Source organism: Brachyhypopomus gauderio, chromosome 1 (genome assembly GCF_052324685.1).
Source record: "Brachyhypopomus gauderio isolate BG-103 chromosome 1, BGAUD_0.2, whole genome shotgun sequence".
NCBI classification, from domain to species: domain Eukaryota; kingdom Metazoa; phylum Chordata; class Actinopteri; order Gymnotiformes; family Hypopomidae; genus Brachyhypopomus; species Brachyhypopomus gauderio.
Window position 1 is genome coordinate 39,818,518 of NC_135211.1, and position 20,092 is coordinate 39,838,609.

General features: G+C 41.2%; 1 protein-coding gene across 1 annotated transcript; it reads right to left on the reverse strand.

Annotated features, from left to right (window-relative positions):
- Window positions 1–18,386: 18,386 nt before the first annotated feature.
- On the reverse strand, window positions 18,387–19,842 carry LOC143520350 (aerolysin-like protein). The gene is made up of 2 exons (XM_077013560.1): window positions 19,689–19,842; window positions 18,387–19,505 (listed from the first exon to the last, which is right to left on the reverse strand). The coding sequence occupies exon 2, from the start codon at window positions 19,482–19,484 to the stop codon at window positions 18,543–18,545; it is 942 nt and encodes a 313-aa protein (XP_076869675.1). The 5' UTR covers window positions 19,485–19,505; window positions 19,689–19,842; the 3' UTR covers window positions 18,387–18,542.
- Between the last annotated feature and the right edge of the window lie 250 nt (window positions 19,843–20,092).

Genomic DNA, 20,092 nt, shown 5'->3' on the forward strand with positions numbered 1-20,092 from the left:
TTTTTGAGAAAGTAGTTTCTTCACAACTCTCTTCCTTCTTACAGACAGAACATGTCTTAGAGTTATTTCAGTCTGGATTTAGAGCTCATCACAGCACTGAAACAGCACTAACTAAAGTACTGAATGATCTCTTAATATCCTCTGATAAAGGACACATTTCGTTTCTCATACTGCTAGACCTCAGTGCTGCTTTTGACACCATTGATCATAATATTCTACTTAATAGACTGGAGACACTCATTGGCATAAGAGGTCAAGCACTCTCCTGGTTCAGGTCCTACCTGACAGATCGTTACCAATTTGTGCTAGTAAATAACGAATGCTCTGAGCATTCTAAAGTAAAGTATGGTGTCCCACAAGGATCTGTACTGGGCCCCATATTATTCTCATTATATATGCTACCACTGGGCACTATCATTCGTAGGCATGGTATTAGCTTCCATTGCTACGCAGATGATACTCAGTTGTATATATCTTCTTATCCAGATGATACCACCACAACTCTCAAGATTGAGAACTGCGTCCAGGATATTAAAAACTGGATGGCGTCTAATTTTCTTAAACTAAATTCTGACAAGACTGAGGTACTGATTCTTGGGCCTAAAGCTGTTAGAAGCAATTGGGCTGATATTCCCCTTACCCTAGATGGTTTTTCAGTAACACCAAAATCTACTGCAAAAAGTTTAGGTGTCACTATTGATTCTGATCTTTCATTTGACACACATGTATGCAATGTCACTAAGGCTGCCTTTTTCCATTTACGTAATATTGCCAAGCTGAGACACTTACTTTCTTTAGCTGATGCAGAGAAGCTAGTTCATGCTTTTGTCTCGTCGAGATTGGACTACTGTAATAGTCTTCTAATTGGATGCTCTAAACAGTCCATAAAGAAGCTACAACTTGTACAAAATGCCGCAGCTAGAGTCCTAACCAAGGCTAGGAAATTCGATCATATTAGTCCCACTCTCGCTGCACTACACTGGCTGCCGATTAAATATCGCATTGAATTTAAAGTTCTCCTGTTAACCTATAAGGCGTTAAATGGTCTTGCCCCACAATATCTGAGTGAACTCATTGATTACTACAACCCATCTCGCCCTTTGCGCTCCCAAAATGCTGGATTTCTCGTAGTTCCAAAAATTAGTAAAACTACAGCCGGAGGCAGAGCTTTCTCTTTTAAAGCCCCTCAATTATGGAATAGCCTTCCAGCTCCAATCCGAGACTCTGACACAGTTCCAATCTTTAAATCTAGACTTAAGACTCACCTGTTTAGTCAAGCCTTCAGCTAAAATTCCCCTTGTAAGGTGTAGGGGCTTGGGGGCCCCCAGACGTTGAGATTTCTGGTGATCTGAGATGTTGATGCTGTCATCCAGCTGTGTCTTGGCATCACTCTATTTGTGACTATGACTTGACTGGAAAGCAATGTCTCAGTGAACCCTCATGCCTGTGGTCACCTCTGAACCTCTCCCTTTAGTTATGCTGCTATAGATTAGTCTGCCGGAGCCACATGCTGATCACTGGCACGTGAGCTACGTACATTTAAATCAACGGTGGTTTAAATTCATGTCCACTCAGTCTGTATTATCTATCTTCTTGCATGGCTCTACCCAAGACGATTGGATACAGGCACCTGCAGGCACCTGGGGGATGGTCTGGCTGCCGGTGGATGTGCTGATACCGGGGTTCACCTGGGGAGTAACACTGCAGTCGGAGCCTACAATACCAGCATCACTGCTCCGACACGGAATGAAAACCTGGCATTCATCAACAGACATTTACAGTGACAATATCAAAACCCAGAACTTTCAATTCTACCTTTTACCTAGTCTGATTGTGTGGATTATGTGTGACTTGTGTATTTGTGTGTTAACGGGCCGCCCAATGGAGGATGGGTTCCCTTTTGAGTCTTGGTTCTCCCGAGGTTTCTTCCTATTCCTCACCATCATAGGGAGTTTTTCCTCGCCACTGTCGCCTTTGGCTTGCTCATTAGGGTTCTGGACCCATAGTATTGTTAACCTTGTAAACCCTGTAAAGCTGCTTTGCGACAACTTGAGTTGTTAAAAGCGCTATACAAATAAACTTTGATTGATTGATTGATTTTTACCATAGAATTTTTTTTTGTTGATTTTCTTGTATATTTGTTAACTTTGACAACCATTGAAGCTACTAATATTAGTAGCTTCCAAATTTAAAAATGTATGCACAAATGTATTCATATTTATACAAATCCATTTATTTATATTGTTTGTATATTTATGCAAATATATAATATTTATATGCTGATATTTACTTTTCTGAAATTGAAATTAAATATAAAATAAATAAATAAAATTACAACAAGATGGTCTCTTTCCAGTATTCTTCCATATCATGTTTGTTTTGTAAAATGTTCCTTGCTGTACATAAAGCATAATCTAGTTAATATATTTCTATAATGAAAAGATTTTAAAAGATTGAAAGATGATTGAAGTAGTGTTGCTTTCTGTTGAGTTTTTGTTTAAATTTCAATGTTGTTTCAATATTAATTCAGGGTGCAGAAGTGATGAAGAATCAACGTCAGATCAGAACGTTGATTCAACTAAGTTAATGTTGACACTTCAACGTTGAGTTAACATCTAATCAATATCTCCTTGCTATCTGGGAACTGTTTCAACATTACCATCCACCATATTTCTTTTCTCAATAAAGTTGTGTGCAAATTGTATGCATATGAATCAAATGTATTCCACTAACACTTTTCTTTATCCAATAAATACTTCACAATTTCCGTAGTATACAGAGCTTTCATTAATTTTCAGTTTCGGGCTTCGATTAATAAGTTAGCATGAATCTGCAAGTCACTGGTTAGCTAAATAGCGTTAGCTTCTTGGCTTAACTTAGCTTCAAACTAGCACAGTCGTAGCTTCCTTCTATCTAGAAAAACGAGTCTTTAAAGGCAATTCGTCCTTTCATATATTAATTCAGCAGGCTTACCACCTCGTTCGCTTTCAGTAAATCCTGATGCTCCAGTCTGACACACGGTTCGGAGGTATTAACTGATGGTTGGCTCCTGATTAGCATCCAAAAAGTTCGGTTTTCAATCACTCTTGGTCCAACTGTGAGCAGTTTTCTTACTAAATGTAGTGACACTTTCTTCGGTTTCCAAAAAATGCCACTTAGAGCTGCAGACACAGTAATTTCTTCACGCGTACGACATGACAATTTCTTAGGGTTGCCACCTAGGTCTGATAAAAAAACAAGGACACTGTCATACTGACACAGGGTGGCGAATGTAATCTGTTGACGGGGGTTTGGCGAACGTAAGTTGTTGAGCGGGGGGGTTACCGGAGGGGTTTAAAATGCACACAGCGAGAAAAATAACAGATTTAAAGTGTCCAGAAACAGTCTGAATCGTGGTTTGAACTAACTTAGTTTTTTTGCCGGGACCGAATATTAAAAAGAAGAAAAACCGGGACAGCCCGGGAAAACCGGGACAGGCACGGGAAAACCGGGACAGGCACGGGAAAACCGGGACAGGCACGGGAAAACCGGGACAGGAGGAAACGCTACAAGTTCTTCAAGTTTAAAAGCAACACGTTGGACTCACGTCACATTTATGCCCCTAGCCTAGAGATAACGTTTATATTTAATTGGTTGTTCCCAGTATATCAGTGTGTTACCGGTTATTTCCTTGGTTATGTTCAAGTATAGACCCAGTGTTTAGAAATGTTTCTTTTTAAAGTCCAGCACCCAAACAAACTGCCATTTTCTATTGCCATTGACTGCATAAGAAGTAAATGAGAACCGACATCAATAGAGATGGAACAATCAACATAAATCTCCTACAGCCATTACTACAGTTACATACTTTAGATATGCCAATGTAAAAATCTAATGTCTGAACTGACATTAGGAAGTCACGACTCATTCTGTAGTCATCATAAAAATTAGCATTTTCAATTGCAGAAATTATTTTCTTTTTTGTCAAATCACTTACCATCACGTTCTGTTGCAAATTAATATGTCTGGACCCTATATGTTTTGTTCTGTGTACATTTTTCTCCTGAACATCAATGGATCCTCTGAATCACGAGGCCGCCTAACAATCAAAATATGAGTATTGCTACATGTAAGCTAATACTATGAAAACCACATTTATTTATGACATTGAAAATCCTGTTTAAACCAGCAGTGCCAAAAGACATTAGATAATACAAGTTAATAAGATTTTGATTAAAATAACAGAGAAAAAAACTTTCTTGTTCTTACAGACATAAACCTTTATATAATCAACCGAATGTTTAATTGCAGACAATTGCTGTAATTTTATATAAATCTGTATATAATTTAAGAAAGCAGAAAAATACCGTACTGTATTTTTTTTGTAAAAAAAAAGAAAAGCATGTAACTTATTTTAAGTATTATGACAATAATTACAAAAGACATTTTGTCAAATTACAAATAATGTCTTTAATTTTACAAAGTTTTGTATACAATTGGAAAAAATGTTAAAATACATTTAAATATTTACAGTTATTTTCCATAAAATTAGGATTTTTTTTTACAGTGTATTCTTGGTGCTGCATTTTTATGGTTACACCATTTAGACAATTTTGCCCCTTTTCTCTCAATATTATCTCTCCCTTAGGGCGTGTGTTAATGTTGTCCATGTCTTTATATGTACATCTGTGTGTGTGTGTGTGTGTGTGTGTGTGTGTGTGTGTGTGTTAGACTAATCTGTTTCACGTGGTGCTTGTTAGGCTACGTGTATATAGTGTGTATGTTTGTATTGTTTGGTGCTCGTCTTTAATGTGATATGCGTTGTGTGTTAGACTGTTTCATCACATCGTGAGCGTGTACTAAGATGGCGTGTGTTCTAAGATGGCGCCGCAGCGTGTGGCAGCCACTCAGTAGCTCTCTGTTTGCAACAATTTTATGGCATTATTTCTATTTTTACTCTTTACTATTGTTACTATTTTATCATCTTTTTTCTTTTGCACTTTCACAGTGTTTTGTCGCGTTATTTTACATATTATTTATTTATATATCCTGTGGATATGGATAACTCCTTTGCACAAGAGACCAGCAGACACTTCGTTTATACTAGGGATGTTTAAAGCTAGGCGGCTAGAGAAACGCTGGAGATACAAGCCCTCTGTTCCTTCGGTTGTGATGGGAAATGTAAACTCTCTAAATAACAAAATGGATGAGTTAACGGCGCTGGTGAGGAATCAGAAAATCTACCGCGAGTGCAGTCTCTTCTGTTTGATGGAAACGTGGCTAACAGGTAACATTCCTGATTCCATCATGAACATCCCAGGTTTTACAACTGTACGAGCGGACAGGGACGCTAAACTTACTGGAAAACGCAAGGGTGGAGGACTCACACTTTTTATTAACAACAGATGGTGCAATCCTGGACATATAACAGTGAAAGAGGTTATCTGCAGTAGGGACATTGAACTGATAGCAGTTAGTTTGCGGCCATATTATGTACCTAGAGAATTCTCTCACGCCATTGCCCTTTGTGTTTACATTCCTTCTCGGGCTGATGCAGAGGCTGCATGTGACGTTACGCACGCAACTGTCTCTAAACTCCAGACCCAGCACCCGGACGCTTACATGGCTATCTCTGGAGATTTTAACAATACTACACTGGCTTCTACATTACCTACATTCCAGCAGTATGTAGACTGCCCTACAAGGAAAAATAGGACAATTGACCTTTTCTATGCTGTAGCAACCCTTGGATTTCAAGAAGAGAGTCTCGACAGGCGCTTAAATTTCCTTTATTTTGCTTGAATCACAGCATAAACGTCGTTCATTTATTTCACCTCATAGCGCCGTGAAAACTGAATAAAATACAAACAAGACATCAGTCACTCCATACAAATCACACCAACCATATATAAGCCATACAAACAAACATACCTCGCTGCGCTGACCAAGGACTGCAAAACATGGATTGTCTTACTCTGTTGTTAGACACAGGCGTCAATATTTCTTTAACAATGCAAACCCGCAATACACCACAACTAGGCTGCTTTTGCAACGGCGACGTATCATTACGCCCACCTGTGACACCTTTACCTTTATAGGCATTCCACCCCGTGCAATCCACGGCATCCCCAGCAGGACAAATTCAACCACATAAATACAAAACACACAAACATGCACAGAACACAAATACATCAACACACAAAACCAAAATCAATAAATCCAGTGAATTTAAACCAATGATCCTGGTCAGTTACATTAAATATTAAAGAGGCATATACTGCCATATCACTACCCCCATTAGGAAAATCAGACCACAACCTCATCTACTTAAAGCCACAATACAAACCTATTGTCAAAAGGCAGCCTATACCCACACACATCTTCAGAAAATGGTCTCCTGAGGCGGAAGAGACCCTGCAGGACTGTTTTACTTCAACTGACTGGAGTGTGTTACAGGAATCATGGGGTGAGGACATCAAAGGGATCACTCACTGTGTAACAGATTACATAAGCTTCTGCACGGACATAGCTGTCCCAACAAGAACGGTACGCTGCTATGCCAACAATAAGCCCTGGATAACCAGTAATGTCAAGGTCCTCCTGAATAAAAAGAAAAGGGCTTTCAGGAATAAGAACTGGAGCTCAAAGTCTGCTTGAGAGAAGCTAAAGCATCCTACACAGAAACTTCAAGCTAATAATACCAGGGAGGTCTGGAGTGGAATGAGGACAATTATTGGATACAAGCAGAGGATGGAAACAGTACACGATGGCAATGTGGAGAGGGCAAATGAGCTCAATTTATTCTTCAATCGCTTCGAGGGCCCTGCTCGGAGTTGGATGGACAGTGAGTGTCTCGACAGCACACCTATACCCTATGCTAGCCTGTCTATTGCTTCGGCAACCCCTGCACATGATGCCATGGACTTTACTCCTGCATTCTCCCCCGGTATGCCTAATGCCCGGACAACCTCAGTTGGCACAGCCTTGTACTCCACGAGTAACATAACTTCAGTCCACACAGCCATTGACACCCCTCCTTCTGCCACAGCCCTTGACTCACACCTCATTCCGAATCGTTCCACAGTACTTCCACTCCCCCCCCCCCTTCTCTATCTATCATAACCATAGACCAGGTTAAAAGAGAACTGAGGAAGATTCGTACCAGGAAGTCAGCAGGTCCGGATAAAGTATGCCCAAAATTACTTAAGTCCTGTGCAGCTGAACTTGGAGAACCTCTTCAGCACATTTTCAATCTAAGTCTGCAACTGGGAAGAGTCCCCTCACTCTGGAAAACATCGTGCATTGTTCCTGTGCCAAAGAAAAAGTGTCCAGTGGAGCTCAATGACTTCAGACCGATAGCGCTAACTTCGCACATAATAAAGACGATGGAGCGTATACTACTCTGCCGTCTCAGACCCCAAGCCCAGCATGCAATAGACCCACTACAGTTTGCCTACCAGGAAAAGGTGGGAGTGGATGACGCCATCTCTTATCTCCTCCACAGGACCCACTCTCATTTGGATAAGAGTGGCTGCGCTGTTAGAATTATGTTCTTTGACTTCTCCAGTGCGTTTAACACAGTTCAGCCTCTTCTGCTTAATGACAAACTGATGGCAATGCACGTGGATTCACACCTGACATCCTGGATTAAGGATTACCTCACAAATAGACCACAGTATGTTAAATTGGGGAACTGCACTTCAGAAACAAGCATTAGTAGCACGGGAATACCACAGGGAACTGTGTTATCCCCCTTTCTCTTCACACTGTACACGTCAGACTTCAGCTACAACTCTGGGACCTGCCATATGCAGAAGTTCTCGGATGACACAGTTGTCCTTGGATGTGTCAGGGATGGACAGGAGGAGGAATACAGGAACCTAATAGAAGAATTTGTTGTGTGGTGTCAGAAGAACCACCTTCTACTCAATACATCAAAGACGAAGGAGATGGTGGTGGATTTCCGTAGGTCTGTGCAGCCTCACAGGAACATTTAAATTGAGGGGAGTGAGGTAGAGGTCGTTAGTGCCTATAAATACCTTGGGGTGCACTTGAACAACAAACTGGACTGGTCAACCAATACGGACATACTGTATAAGAAGGGACTAAACAGACTTTATTTTTTAAGAAGGTTGAGATCATTTAACATTTGCAAAACACTTCTTCACATGTTTTACCAATCTGTGGTCGTCAGTGTCCTTTTTTATGCTGTGTCGTGCTGGGGAGGCAGCATTACAAAGAAAGATGAAACACGGCTGAACAAACTCATCAGGCGTGCTGGTTCAGTGGTCGGTTCTGAGCTAGAACAACTGGTCACAATTGCTGATAGGAGGACACTGGACAAAATGCAATCAATAATGGACAATGAAAAACACCCACTACACACAGAACTCCATAAACAAAGGAGTAAGTTCAGTGACAGACTTCTGTCTCTTACGTGCTCCACTGAGAGACTCAGGAAGTGTTTTGTTTCTCGTGCAATCAGACTTTATAATGCAAGCAGGTAGATAAACTGGCCATGTGTGTTCAAACATGGAGCAACTTGGTGCACTACAGGCGGACTATGAATCATTTGTGTCTAATTAATGTTAATATTCTACACCTATTTCATGTGTGCAATCTAAATGTCCAATATTTCTATTGTATGTAATGTTATTGCTGCTGAATGCTACTGAGAACTTAATTTCCTTCGGGATTAATAAAGTACCTATCCTATCCTATCCTACTATTTAGTGTGGTTGACTGTTGTTTCGATACGCTGTGAGGGTGTCCAGCGTCAAGCCAAATAAACGTAGCCTTTGAATGCACCTCGTCTTTGCATCCTCGACTCCCTCGCACCCGTTACACTCAAAGAAAAAGAAATTTCAAAGAAAATTATAGCTTTTTTTTTATCATCACATTTTTAAAGTTATTCAAACTTCAGAGAGAAAAAAATGAGCGGCACATTTTTCACCCAGGAGAAGAACACAAAAAACTATCTCAGAGATTTCAGCTGTCAGTTTCCACTATGAGGAACATAGTGAGGAAATGGACCACCACAGGCACAGTTCTAGTTACGGCCCTAAGTGGCAGGACAAGAAACATCTCAGATAGGCAGAGGAGAAGGATGGTGACAACAGTCATGGTCAACTCACAGACCAGCTCCAAGACCTTCAACATCTTCTTGCTGCAGATGGTGTGACTGTGCATCGTTCAACTATTTAGCGCACTTTGCACAAGAAGAGGCTGTACGGGAGAGTAATCCAGAAGTCGCTTGAGGTACGACAACCTAATACTGCTAATAAACTAAGGCAACTTACGATTTTCTCAAATACATTTTCTGTATGTGTGTAAGGCTTCCAGATCCTGTTTATAATCATGTGGTAGATGATGCAAGGGCCACTAACAGAATTATGAAGAAATCAATATTTATGCTGAGCTCAACTACATGACCCCGCAGGTCGAAACCTGAAAGGATTGTTGTTGGTGAAGTCAGCTATGCTTGGCCCAAGTTTACTTTTTTTTGCAATATAGTGACATGTAATCAATACGATGCTTGCAGCCTTTTCAATATCTAATATAATATTGAATGATTTGTAGTGGAAAGTACAAAAAGGAGAATTGTGTTAGAAACTATGAGATCACTAAGTGTGGGCCAACATATTGCTGTTGATTAAATATTCATGTATGCTTAAATATTCATGTATGATTAAATATTCATGTATGCTTAAATATTCATGTATGATTAAATATTCACCATATTGCTGGTGATTTTAATATTCATGTATGCTGTCCCTCAAAACCGTTGGCCAATGATTTTCTACATCTTATTGATTCTTTTAATTTTGTACAGAGTGTGTCTGGTTCAACACAGGAGCGTGGGCACACTCTTGACCTTGTTTTAACATATGGTTTTACTGTTTCTAACTTGGAGGTTTGTGACGCAGTTTTTTCTGACCATATGCCTGTTGTTTTTGACATGCCTTTCTTATGTCATATGGTGGAATCTCGCATTGCTACACGGCGCTGTCGTGTTTTTAATTCCAATACCGCCGCTCGGTTCTCGGCAGTCTTTAATGCTACGATCAGCCATTCTGAGTCTCTTGATTTTAATTCCGATGTCGAGGCATTCACTTCTCGATTTAACTCCACCTGCCAGACAGTTTTAGATACTGTGGCTCCGCTGAAAACTAGATCCTCCAGATCTCGATCTGAGCCTTGGATAAACGAGCATACGCGAGCTGCCAGGCGCGATTGCAGGAGAGCTGAGCGTAAGTGGAAGAAGGACAAGCTACAGGTGTCCTTCCAGTTGTTACGTGACAGTTGGCATTTTTATCAGAAATCTGTAAAAGTTGATAGATCCAAGTACTTTTCTGATATTATTTCTTCTAACTGCAACAATCCTCGCGTTCTTTTTAAAACTGTAAATTCTGCCCTAAATGCACCTCAATCGGGTTGCCTGGAGAGCTCCACTGAATTGTGTGAGAATTTCTTGAGCTTTTTTATTAATAAGGTTTCTAGCATTAGGGCCCTCATTAGTTCTCCCGTTTATGACCCTCTGATCTCTGTGACATGCCCAGCTGTTTTTGACCAGTTTGAGCCTGTCACTTTGCCATCATTGAGAGATATCATTGGTCATATGAAGCCTGCTGGGTCTCCAAATGACCTCATTCCACCCCGACTTTTTAAAGAGGTCCTTCCCACCTTGGCACCTTATTTACTTAATATTATTAATGGAAGCTTAGCAAATGGTATAGTGCCTGTCAGTTTTAAGCATGCAGTGGTAACCCCACTTCTGAAAAAACCTAATCTAGACTCCTCTAAACTGTCCAATTTTAGACCAATTTCCAAGCTTACATTTCTTTCTTACATTACATTTCAGCACTGCTGCGGGTTTTTAATGACATTCTTTTATCTACTGACTCTGGTCACTGTGTTGCTTTGGTCCTGTTGGATCTAACAGCGGCCTTTGATACAGTGGACCATCAGATCCTCCTGTCTCGTTTGGAAAATTGGGTGGGCATTAAGGGTGTTGTTTTAGATTGGTTCAGATCCTATTTATCAGAGAGAAGTTTTTGTGTCCATATTGGAGCTTCTGAATCCTGTACATCACCCCTTACATGTGGGGTACCTCAAGGCTCTATACTTGGCCCTCTTCTGTTCTCTCTGTATCTACTGCCAATGGGATCGATTTTTAGGAGACATGACATCGCTTTCCACTTTTATGCTGATGACTGTCAAATTTTTGTGCCATTAAACCAGCAAAATGCATATTCTGCAGACCATCTTTTAAAGTGCATTGGAGACATCAAGGCATGGCTGTCCACAAATTTTTTGCACCTGAATGACGAGAAGACTGAGGTCATGCTTTTTGGACCTAGTGACACCGCCAAAATTAATGTTGATCTTGGTCCTTTGAATCAATATCGGACACAGACAGCAACAAATCTAGGTGTAAAACTGCACAGTAATCTAAAATTTGATGCTCAGATTAAGTCAGTAGTCAAGTCCAGCTTTTTTCAATTGAGACAACTGACAAAGGTGAAGCAATTTCTTTCACGGCACCAGTTTGAGATAATCTTGTTTGGATTATTGCAATGCACTTTATGTTGGGCTGAACCAGACACTACTTACCCGACTACAGATGGTACAAAATGCTGCTGCTCGACTTTTAGTTGGTGTCAAAAAATGTGAGCACATTACACCAATTTTAGCCTCACTTCACTGGCTCCCAGTTCGTTTTAGAATTGATTTTAAAATTCTTGTATTGGTTTTTAAGGGTCTTCATGGCCTTGCCCCATCGTATCTATCTGACCTCCTCCACTCATACGCCCCTTCACGCTCACTCAGGTCAGCTGATCAGTCACTCTTAGTCGTCCCAAAGACTAAGAGGAAGATGAGAGGTGACCGGGCCTTTTCAGTCGCTGCCCCAAAACTTTGGAACAATCTCCCTTTGCATATCAGGCAGGCTGACTCACTCTCTGCTTTTAAATGTGCCCTTAAAACACATTTTTTCTCTTTGGCTTTTAACCCAGGCTGAGATGTTGTGTGTGTTGATAGGTTGTTTTTGTTGTAACTGTGGTTGTCTTTTATATGTATTTTATGCTCATACTTGTGTACAGCACCTTGGCCAATGGCATTGATTTTAAGGTGCTTTATAAATAAATTTGATTTGATTTGATTTAAATACAGTATCTAAATACAATTACAGTCACACCATCATCACACCTTACACAGGGGTACAAAACACACATGATTGACAGCTGGGAGATGGGCTAACTGTGACATCTGGGTTCTTGGACAAAATTATATTTATACATGTCTCACACAATGCAATGTGTTGTGTTAATGATACATAAGCAAACTGTCATGCCTGGCTCCACCTCTGTCCTCTTAGTCTGGTTTCAGTGTTTTTCCGTTCCCTCCTCCTTGTTTGTAACCTCATTAATCATCCCAAGTGTTTGTACTTGGTTTTATTTGGATTTTGTTGGATTCCTTGTTTTTTGTTAAACTGTGTATTCTGTCTGATTCTTAGTCTATCTTGATATGAAGTGATTATACCTCACTATTCTCGTACCCTCGGGGTAAGTACGGCTCGGCTGGAAGAAGCAACTAGGGTTGTGTGTTAGCACCCCAGTTAATAATCCTGCTGCTACACAAACACAGTTTACACAAAATGAAATATCACACATAGTAGAAACAACTATGAAATTTCAGTCTTTGAATTCAAAATGCTTTATTTATCAATTGTTATGACTTATTTTATTTTATTTAATTTATTTTTTGTGCAGTGACAGATTTGTTGTTCCTCAAATGTTGTTTAACATTTATCACATACAATTTTCCACACAGAGTCCTCATTAACATTGCATAACTGAATAGTATAATCAATGATGTATTAATTTCTTTCTAGAAAAAAACCATTAACAAATCACTTGGGACTGTGTAAATCCTCCAAAGCCTTTGTAACTCAATCAAAATTAACACTACTACACTACAATGTGATGAAACTCCACCAAATCCTGGTAAATGCACTGCAATATCATAATTTCATTTCAGACCAGTTTGCCTAATACCTGTACTGTCTCTTTAAGAGAAAGCGAGATGTAACGGCTTTCCCGCTTAGCCTCTCAGTCCTCTCAGTCCGAGTTACGAGCTGAGAGGGGGTCAGTGTTTCTTCATGTTCTCCATATAAATCAAATCAAATCAAATCAAAGTTTATTTGTATAGCGCTTTTAACAACTCAAGTTGTCGCAAAGCAGCTTTACAGGGTTTACAAGGTTAACAATACTATGGGTCCAGAACCCTAATGAGCAAGCCAAAGGCGACAGTGGCGAGGAAAAACTCCCTATGATGGTGGGGAATAGGAAGAAACCTCGGGAGAACCAAGACTCAAAAGGGAACCCATCCTCCATTGGGCGGCCCGTTAACACACAAATACACAAGTCACACATAATTCACACAATCAGACTAGGTAAAAGGTAGAATTGAAAGTTCTGGGTTTTGATATTGTCACTGTAAATGTCTGTTGATGAATGCCAGGCTTTCATTCCGTGTCGGAGCAGTGATGCTGGTATTGTAGGCTCCGACTGCAGTGTTACTCCCCAGGTGAACCCCGGTATCAGCACATCCACCGGCAGCCAGACCATCCCCCAGGTGCCTGCAGGTGCCTGTATCCAATCGTCTTGGGTAGAGCCATGCAAGAAGATAGATAATACAGACTGAGTGGACATGAATTTAAACCACCGTTGATTTAAATGTACGTAGCTCACGTGCCAGTGATCAGCATGTGGCTCCGGCAGACTAATCTATAGCAGCATAACTAAAGGGAGAGGTTCAGAGGTGACCACAGGCATGAGGGCTCACTGAGACATTGCTTTCCAGTCAAGTCATAGTCACAAATAGAGTAATGCCAAGACACAGCTGGATGACAGCATCAACATCTCAGATCACCAGAAATCTCAATGTCTGGGGGCCCCCAAGCCCCTACACCTTACAAGGGGAATTTTAGCTGAAGGCTTGACTAAACAGGTGAGTCTTAAGTCTAGATTTAAAGATTGGAACTGTGTCAGAGTCTCGGATTGGAGCTGGAAGGCTATTCCATAATTGAGGGGCTTTAAAAGAGAAAGCTCTGCCTCCGGCTGTAGTTTTACTAATTTTTGGAACTACGAGAAATCCAGCATTTTGGGAGCGCAAAGGGCGAGATGGGTTGTAGTAATCAATGAGTTCACTCAGATATTGTGGGGCAAGACCATTTAACGCCTTATAGGTTAACAGGAGAACTTTAAATTCAATGCGATATTTAATCGGCAGCCAGTGTAGTGCGGCGAGAGTGGGACTAATATGATCGAATTTCCTAGCCTTGGTTAGGACTCTAGCTGCGGCATTTTGTACAAGTTGTAGCTTCTTTATGGACTGTTTAGAGCATCCAATTAGAAGACTATTACAGTAGTCCAATCTCGACGAGACAAAAGCATGAACTAGCTTCTCTGCATCAGCTAATGAAAGTAAGTGTCTCAGCTTGGCAATATTACGTAAATGGAAAAAGGCAGCCTTAGTGACATTGCATACATGTGTGTCAAATGAAAGATCAGAATCAATAGTGACACCTAAACTTTTTGCAGTAGATTTTGGTGTTACTGAAAAACCATCTAGGGTAAGGGGAATATCAGCCCAATTGCTTCTAACAGCTTTAGGCCCAAGAATCAGTACCTCAGTCTTGTCAGAATTTAGTTTAAGAAAATTAGACGCCATCCAGTTTTTAATATCCTGGACGCAGTTCTCAATCTTGAGAGTTGTGGTGGTATCATCTGGATTAGAAGATATATACAACTGAGTATCATCTGCGTAGCAATGGAAGCTAATACCATGCCTACGAATGATAGTGCCCAGTGGTAGCATATATAATGAGAATAATATGGGGCCCAGTACAGATCCTTGTGGGACACCATACTTTACTTTAGAATGCTCAGAGCATTCGTTATTTACTAGCACAAATTGGTAACAATCTGTCAGGTAGGACCTGAACCAGGAGAGTGCTTGACCTCTTATGCCAATGAGTGTCTCCAGTCTATTAAGTAGAATATTATGATCAATGGTGTCAAAAGCAGCACTGAGGTCTAGCAGTATGAGAAACGAAATGTGTCCTTTATCAGAGGATATTAAGAGATCATTCAGTACTTTAGTTAGTGCTGTTTCAGTGCTGTGATGAGCTCTAAATCCAGACTGAAATAACTCTAAGACATGTTCTGTCTGTAAGAAGGAAGAGAGTTGTGAAGAAACTACTTTCTCTAAAATTTTGGATATGAATGACAGATTAGAAATTGGCCTATAGTTGGACAGTTCTTGGGGGTTAAGACCAGGTTTTTTAATTAGCGGCTTGATGACTGCAAGTTTAAATGAACTGGGAACGTAGCCCAGGCTCAGAGAATAATTTATTATAGTAAGCAACGGTTCTACATTGCTGTGCAGTAATTCTTTAAGTAGATGGGTTGGTACAGCATCTAGTATGCATGTGGAGGGTTTAGCAGATTTCACCAGTGAAATAAGCTCCTCACGACCAATTGGGGAGAAGGACTCGAACAGGGCATCAGAGCTGACCAGACAGCTGTCAAGGTGCATTGGCATGTTGACAGGCTCTGAGATAGCACTACTAATGTTTTCCCTAATTTTATCAATCTTATCATTAAAGAATTTCATAAAATTGTTACTGCTACACTCTAGTGGAATAAGAGAATTGTTTTGTTCATGACTCCTCGTAAGGCTGGAAACAGTTTTAAAAAGGAGTCCTGAATTGTTTTTATGTTTTTCTATTAAGGCCGATAAGTATAAGGACTTTGCCATATGGAGGGCATGCTTATATTCAATAAGGCTGCTTTTCCATGATAGTCTATACACTTCTAACTTCATATTTCGCCATTTACGTTCCAGGATCCGCGCGGCTCGTTTGAGGCTACGCGTGTGCTCATTGTACCATGGCGCTATTCTTCTCTCCGTGGCTCTCTTATATCGTAGTGGTGCAACTTTGTCTAAAGCTGTACGAAGGGAAGTCTCGACGTGCTCGGTGAAACGCTCTAGTCCTTCCGGAGCTACAAGTGGATCAGTGTTTGTCAGACCCGGTAAAATATCAGTGAGCGCGGCTATGGTGCTGGGTGTTATAGCTCGTTTAATTCGATAGCGGGGTGGCCGATGAACACAGTCAGTTAAACACAACTCGTATGTTATGAGGCTGTGGTCAGAAACAGCCTCACTCTGAAGAAGAATTGCTAAACTGGATATGTCAATACCAAATGACAAGACCAAGTCTAAAGTATGACTAAAGTTATGCGTAGGACCCACCACATTCTGAGTGATACCCATTGAATCAAGAATTGCTTGAAAATGAATGCTAAAAGAGTCACACCGATTTTCAAAATGGATATTAAAGTCACCCACTATAATCACCTTATCGGCTGATAGCACTACATGAGACAGGAAGTCTGAAAACTCCTGCAAGAACTCAGAGTATGAACCAGGGGGGCGGTAAATAGTAATTAACATAAACGACTGTGACACTTTGTTGCTTGTTAAATTTGAAACATTTGATACAGTGAGGATGAGGTGTTCAAAAGAATTAAACTTGAAGCCAAATTTTTGAGAAATGCCTATATCAGAGTCATATATTGTGGCGACCCCACCTCCTCGACCATTTGGACGGGGGTTATGGACATATCTATAGCCAGAGGGAGAAGCTTCATTTAGGGCCATATAGTCGTCTGGTCGGGTCCAGGTTTCCGTCAAGCAAAGCATGCATAGATCATGATCGGTAATCATTTCATTAACAAGCAATGCTTTAGATGACAGGGATCTAATATTTAGTAGTCCTAGTTTCAGATTTAAACTGCTCTCTGAGGGAGCATAGTTGAATTTAACATTGATTAAATTTTGTCTACTAACTTTACGAGAATTATTTTTTGGTACTCGAGGAACAGACACAGTTTCAATCTGGTGTGACCTAGGTGACGTCTCTTTGCAGCTCGCAGACAGTCGGATTAGCCTGTTTGTCTGCTGCCTGGCCTCGGCTCTGGTTTGTCAATCCCCATTAACTACACCTACACTACCACTATTAAGCCTAGCAGATATGCTATGAGAAATGAGAGCAGCACCCTCCCAAGAGGGGTGAATGCCGTCTCGCTTCAAAAGGCCAGGCCTGCCCTCAAAACGTGTCCAATTATCTATATAGCCCACTTTGTTATCTGAGCACCATTTAGACATCCAGCGGTGTAACGCCCATAACCTGCTGTAGGTTTCAGCGCCACGCCGAACTGGAATGGGACCAGAGCATATTACGGCATCTGACATCGTCCCCGCTAACTCGCACACCTCTTTAACATTATCCTTGGTGATCTCAGACTGTCTCAATCCCACATCATTGGTGCCGACGTGTATAACTATCTTAGAATATTTACGTTTAGCCAGCACCTTTAAATTAGCCCTGATGTCAGGCGCTCTAGCCCCCGGGATACACTTGACTATGGCCGCTGGTGTCTCTAAACTAGTCGCTACGTTCACGTGTCTGAGCTGTGAATCTCCTATCACCAGAGCTCTTTTAACAGGTCGCTCAGTCGGTGTATTACTGAGTGGGGCAAACCTGTTTGACACGGGAACCTGAGAAGGACGGTGCTCAGCCCTACGGTTATGCCGCCGAGACGTCACCCATTCGCCCCGCTGCGAGGGCTCTAATGCCGGAGCTGAGGGCTCGCTAGCTACAGCTGTGCAACCCGGGCCTGCTACGCTAGCTGCGCTAGCCGCTACGCTAGCTGCGCTAGCTGCTACAAACTTTCTAGGACTTTCTAAAGCCCGGATGCGTTCCTCTAAAAGCGAAATCTTCTCCGTCATACTAATAACTAACCTACACTTCACACAAATATAATTATTATTATCACTACTGACGGAAGAAGAGTAGCTATACATGCCACACTCAACACAAGCAACAAGGGACTCAGACATGATGAAATACTTAGCTTCGGTTAAGATGTCGAAATGTCGAAGATGTTTCCAGTCGAAGAGAGTAGTCAACTGTCTTGATAGTGGAAGCACTACCTGTAATAGTTGTAAAGACAGAGAGAACAAGGATCGCAGAGCACATGAACAGTCTAAGCAAACACTAAACCACGATAGAACGAATAACCCAAATGTGTTTTGTAAGACCTAAAATTACTCTAAAACTAGTTTGATGTTAAATCATTTGTAATACTGTGTGACGCATATTTTATGTTTGTCATATAAGAGTAAATGGAGGGGAAAGCGCCTCTTTTCTAGTTTTTCTGTCGGACATGTGCTCGAGCTAATTTTCCATGTGCGTTATCTGCTAGGAGAGAGCTGAAGGCCTCAGTACTTGAGTGTGTCTGCCGACAGCTCGCCTGTGTGGAAAAAACACGCTGTACACATTGTCTTGAATTATTGTTTATTGTTTCATTGTGAACAGACCATCAAAGTAAAGCTGCAATAGTTACAGCACTGATCGCCTCAGAGTTCATTCTTCCCCTTTGCGTACTATGGACACCCAGAACACAATGCAGAAGTATTACCGTTACCGACACCCGTTACTCCTCCGTATAATTGTTTTTTCCAGTAGTATACATGACCCCCTTGTAGGTTCCACTAATGGGAAACTGCAAAACACTGTTATTAAAGCAGGTAATCTGCACTGTGCCTTTGTAAGGTAGATCAACAGTGGCCTGGCCAATCGTGATAGTTGCAGTTACTTTTTTCCCTGGGGCAACGCTGACAGGGAAAGAGAACTTCTCCATTTTCTCTACAGTGTTATCTAAACTATAAGTGCTTTCAACTCCCACTGTAAAACTGTACCCACCACTTACTTCACCAACCTTAGGAATGCCTGCCTTCACTTCACAGTGGTAGTTGAATTGAAACTTATTGGTCTGAGACCAGGAAGACTTTTTGGTGACTTTTGCTGAGGTTTCTATTGTGGACACTTGCACCAGACTAGTATCGTTGGTGTACACCATGGATTTGAGTTCCTCAACAGCCACCTTGGGTATCACATCATGTAGTGTGGTATAATTTACATCAGTTAACACAGTAGACTTGATGGTGTTAATGAACATGAAGGCTAAGCAGTCAATGTCCAAACCCGATCGCCCTTTGACTCCCATACAAATTCCAGAACCAACATCAATTGGATATTCGTCTTTCAGGCCCCATTCTGTCATATATGCAGAAAACTCTTGGGGGCGGTTGGTCTTGAACTTGATACCACCCAGACGTGTTCCAGCTCCATTTCCCCACAGTGACAGGGAAGTAAAATGCTCTCCATCTTGGAATATAAATTCTGAAAATTTCCCAGCAGGATCTCCATACTGTTTGTTCTGCCCATCAGAAAGCCACACCTTAATGGCTTTGATCTGCCACCCTCCGGCCCACACCCACAGCTTTTTCAGGGTAGCTCCACTGCCAGTACCATCGAAGGTAAACGCACTACCTCCCCCCCCTCCAATATTGTGGATGTCAGCCAGATATGACATGGTCTTGCTCTTAATACAAACCTAAAAAACACAAAGACATTAACAGGATAATATGTCCTTTGGCCTTAGCACACATTAGCATTGCATACATGACAATAGAAAGATTAGTACAATTAGCAATAATGACTGGTTTATCTATAAATAAAGACATTATGAGTTTTAAATGACATGCACCACTCAATTCAGAAGAGTAGACATACTTACAGGAAAGTTGTGAATAGAGGCTGGAAAAAAGTCTTGTGTGTTGAGGCAGCTGCACACTGCATGGTCTCTTAAACAGCAGAAAGAGTGGGCGGGGTCTGAAAAAGTGGGTGGGTCTGATGAAGTGGGCAGGGTTTGATGAAGTGGGCGGGGTCTGATGTTAGAAGGGGCTTCTGTAGATATGCAAGATAAATAGAAAAAAAAAGTTAAAAACAAAATGCAAGATATAAGAACGGAGAGACAAGACCGTCGTGTATCTGTCCACACTTGCAGTTTGGACGGAGACATGCACATTTCACCCAGAGTTCCTCGGTTCATTTTTACCAATGCAGTAAAGAAAGCTTCTTTTTTAGACAAATAAATTTGCATCTCTATATGTGGAGTTGTGAAACTTTAATGGATTACCC

Excerpts from the sequence above, each read along its gene's own strand:
- LOC143520350 (XM_077013560.1), bottom strand. The coding sequence starts at position 19,484 with ATGTCATATCTGGCTGACATCCACAATATTGGAGGGGGGGGAGGTAGT.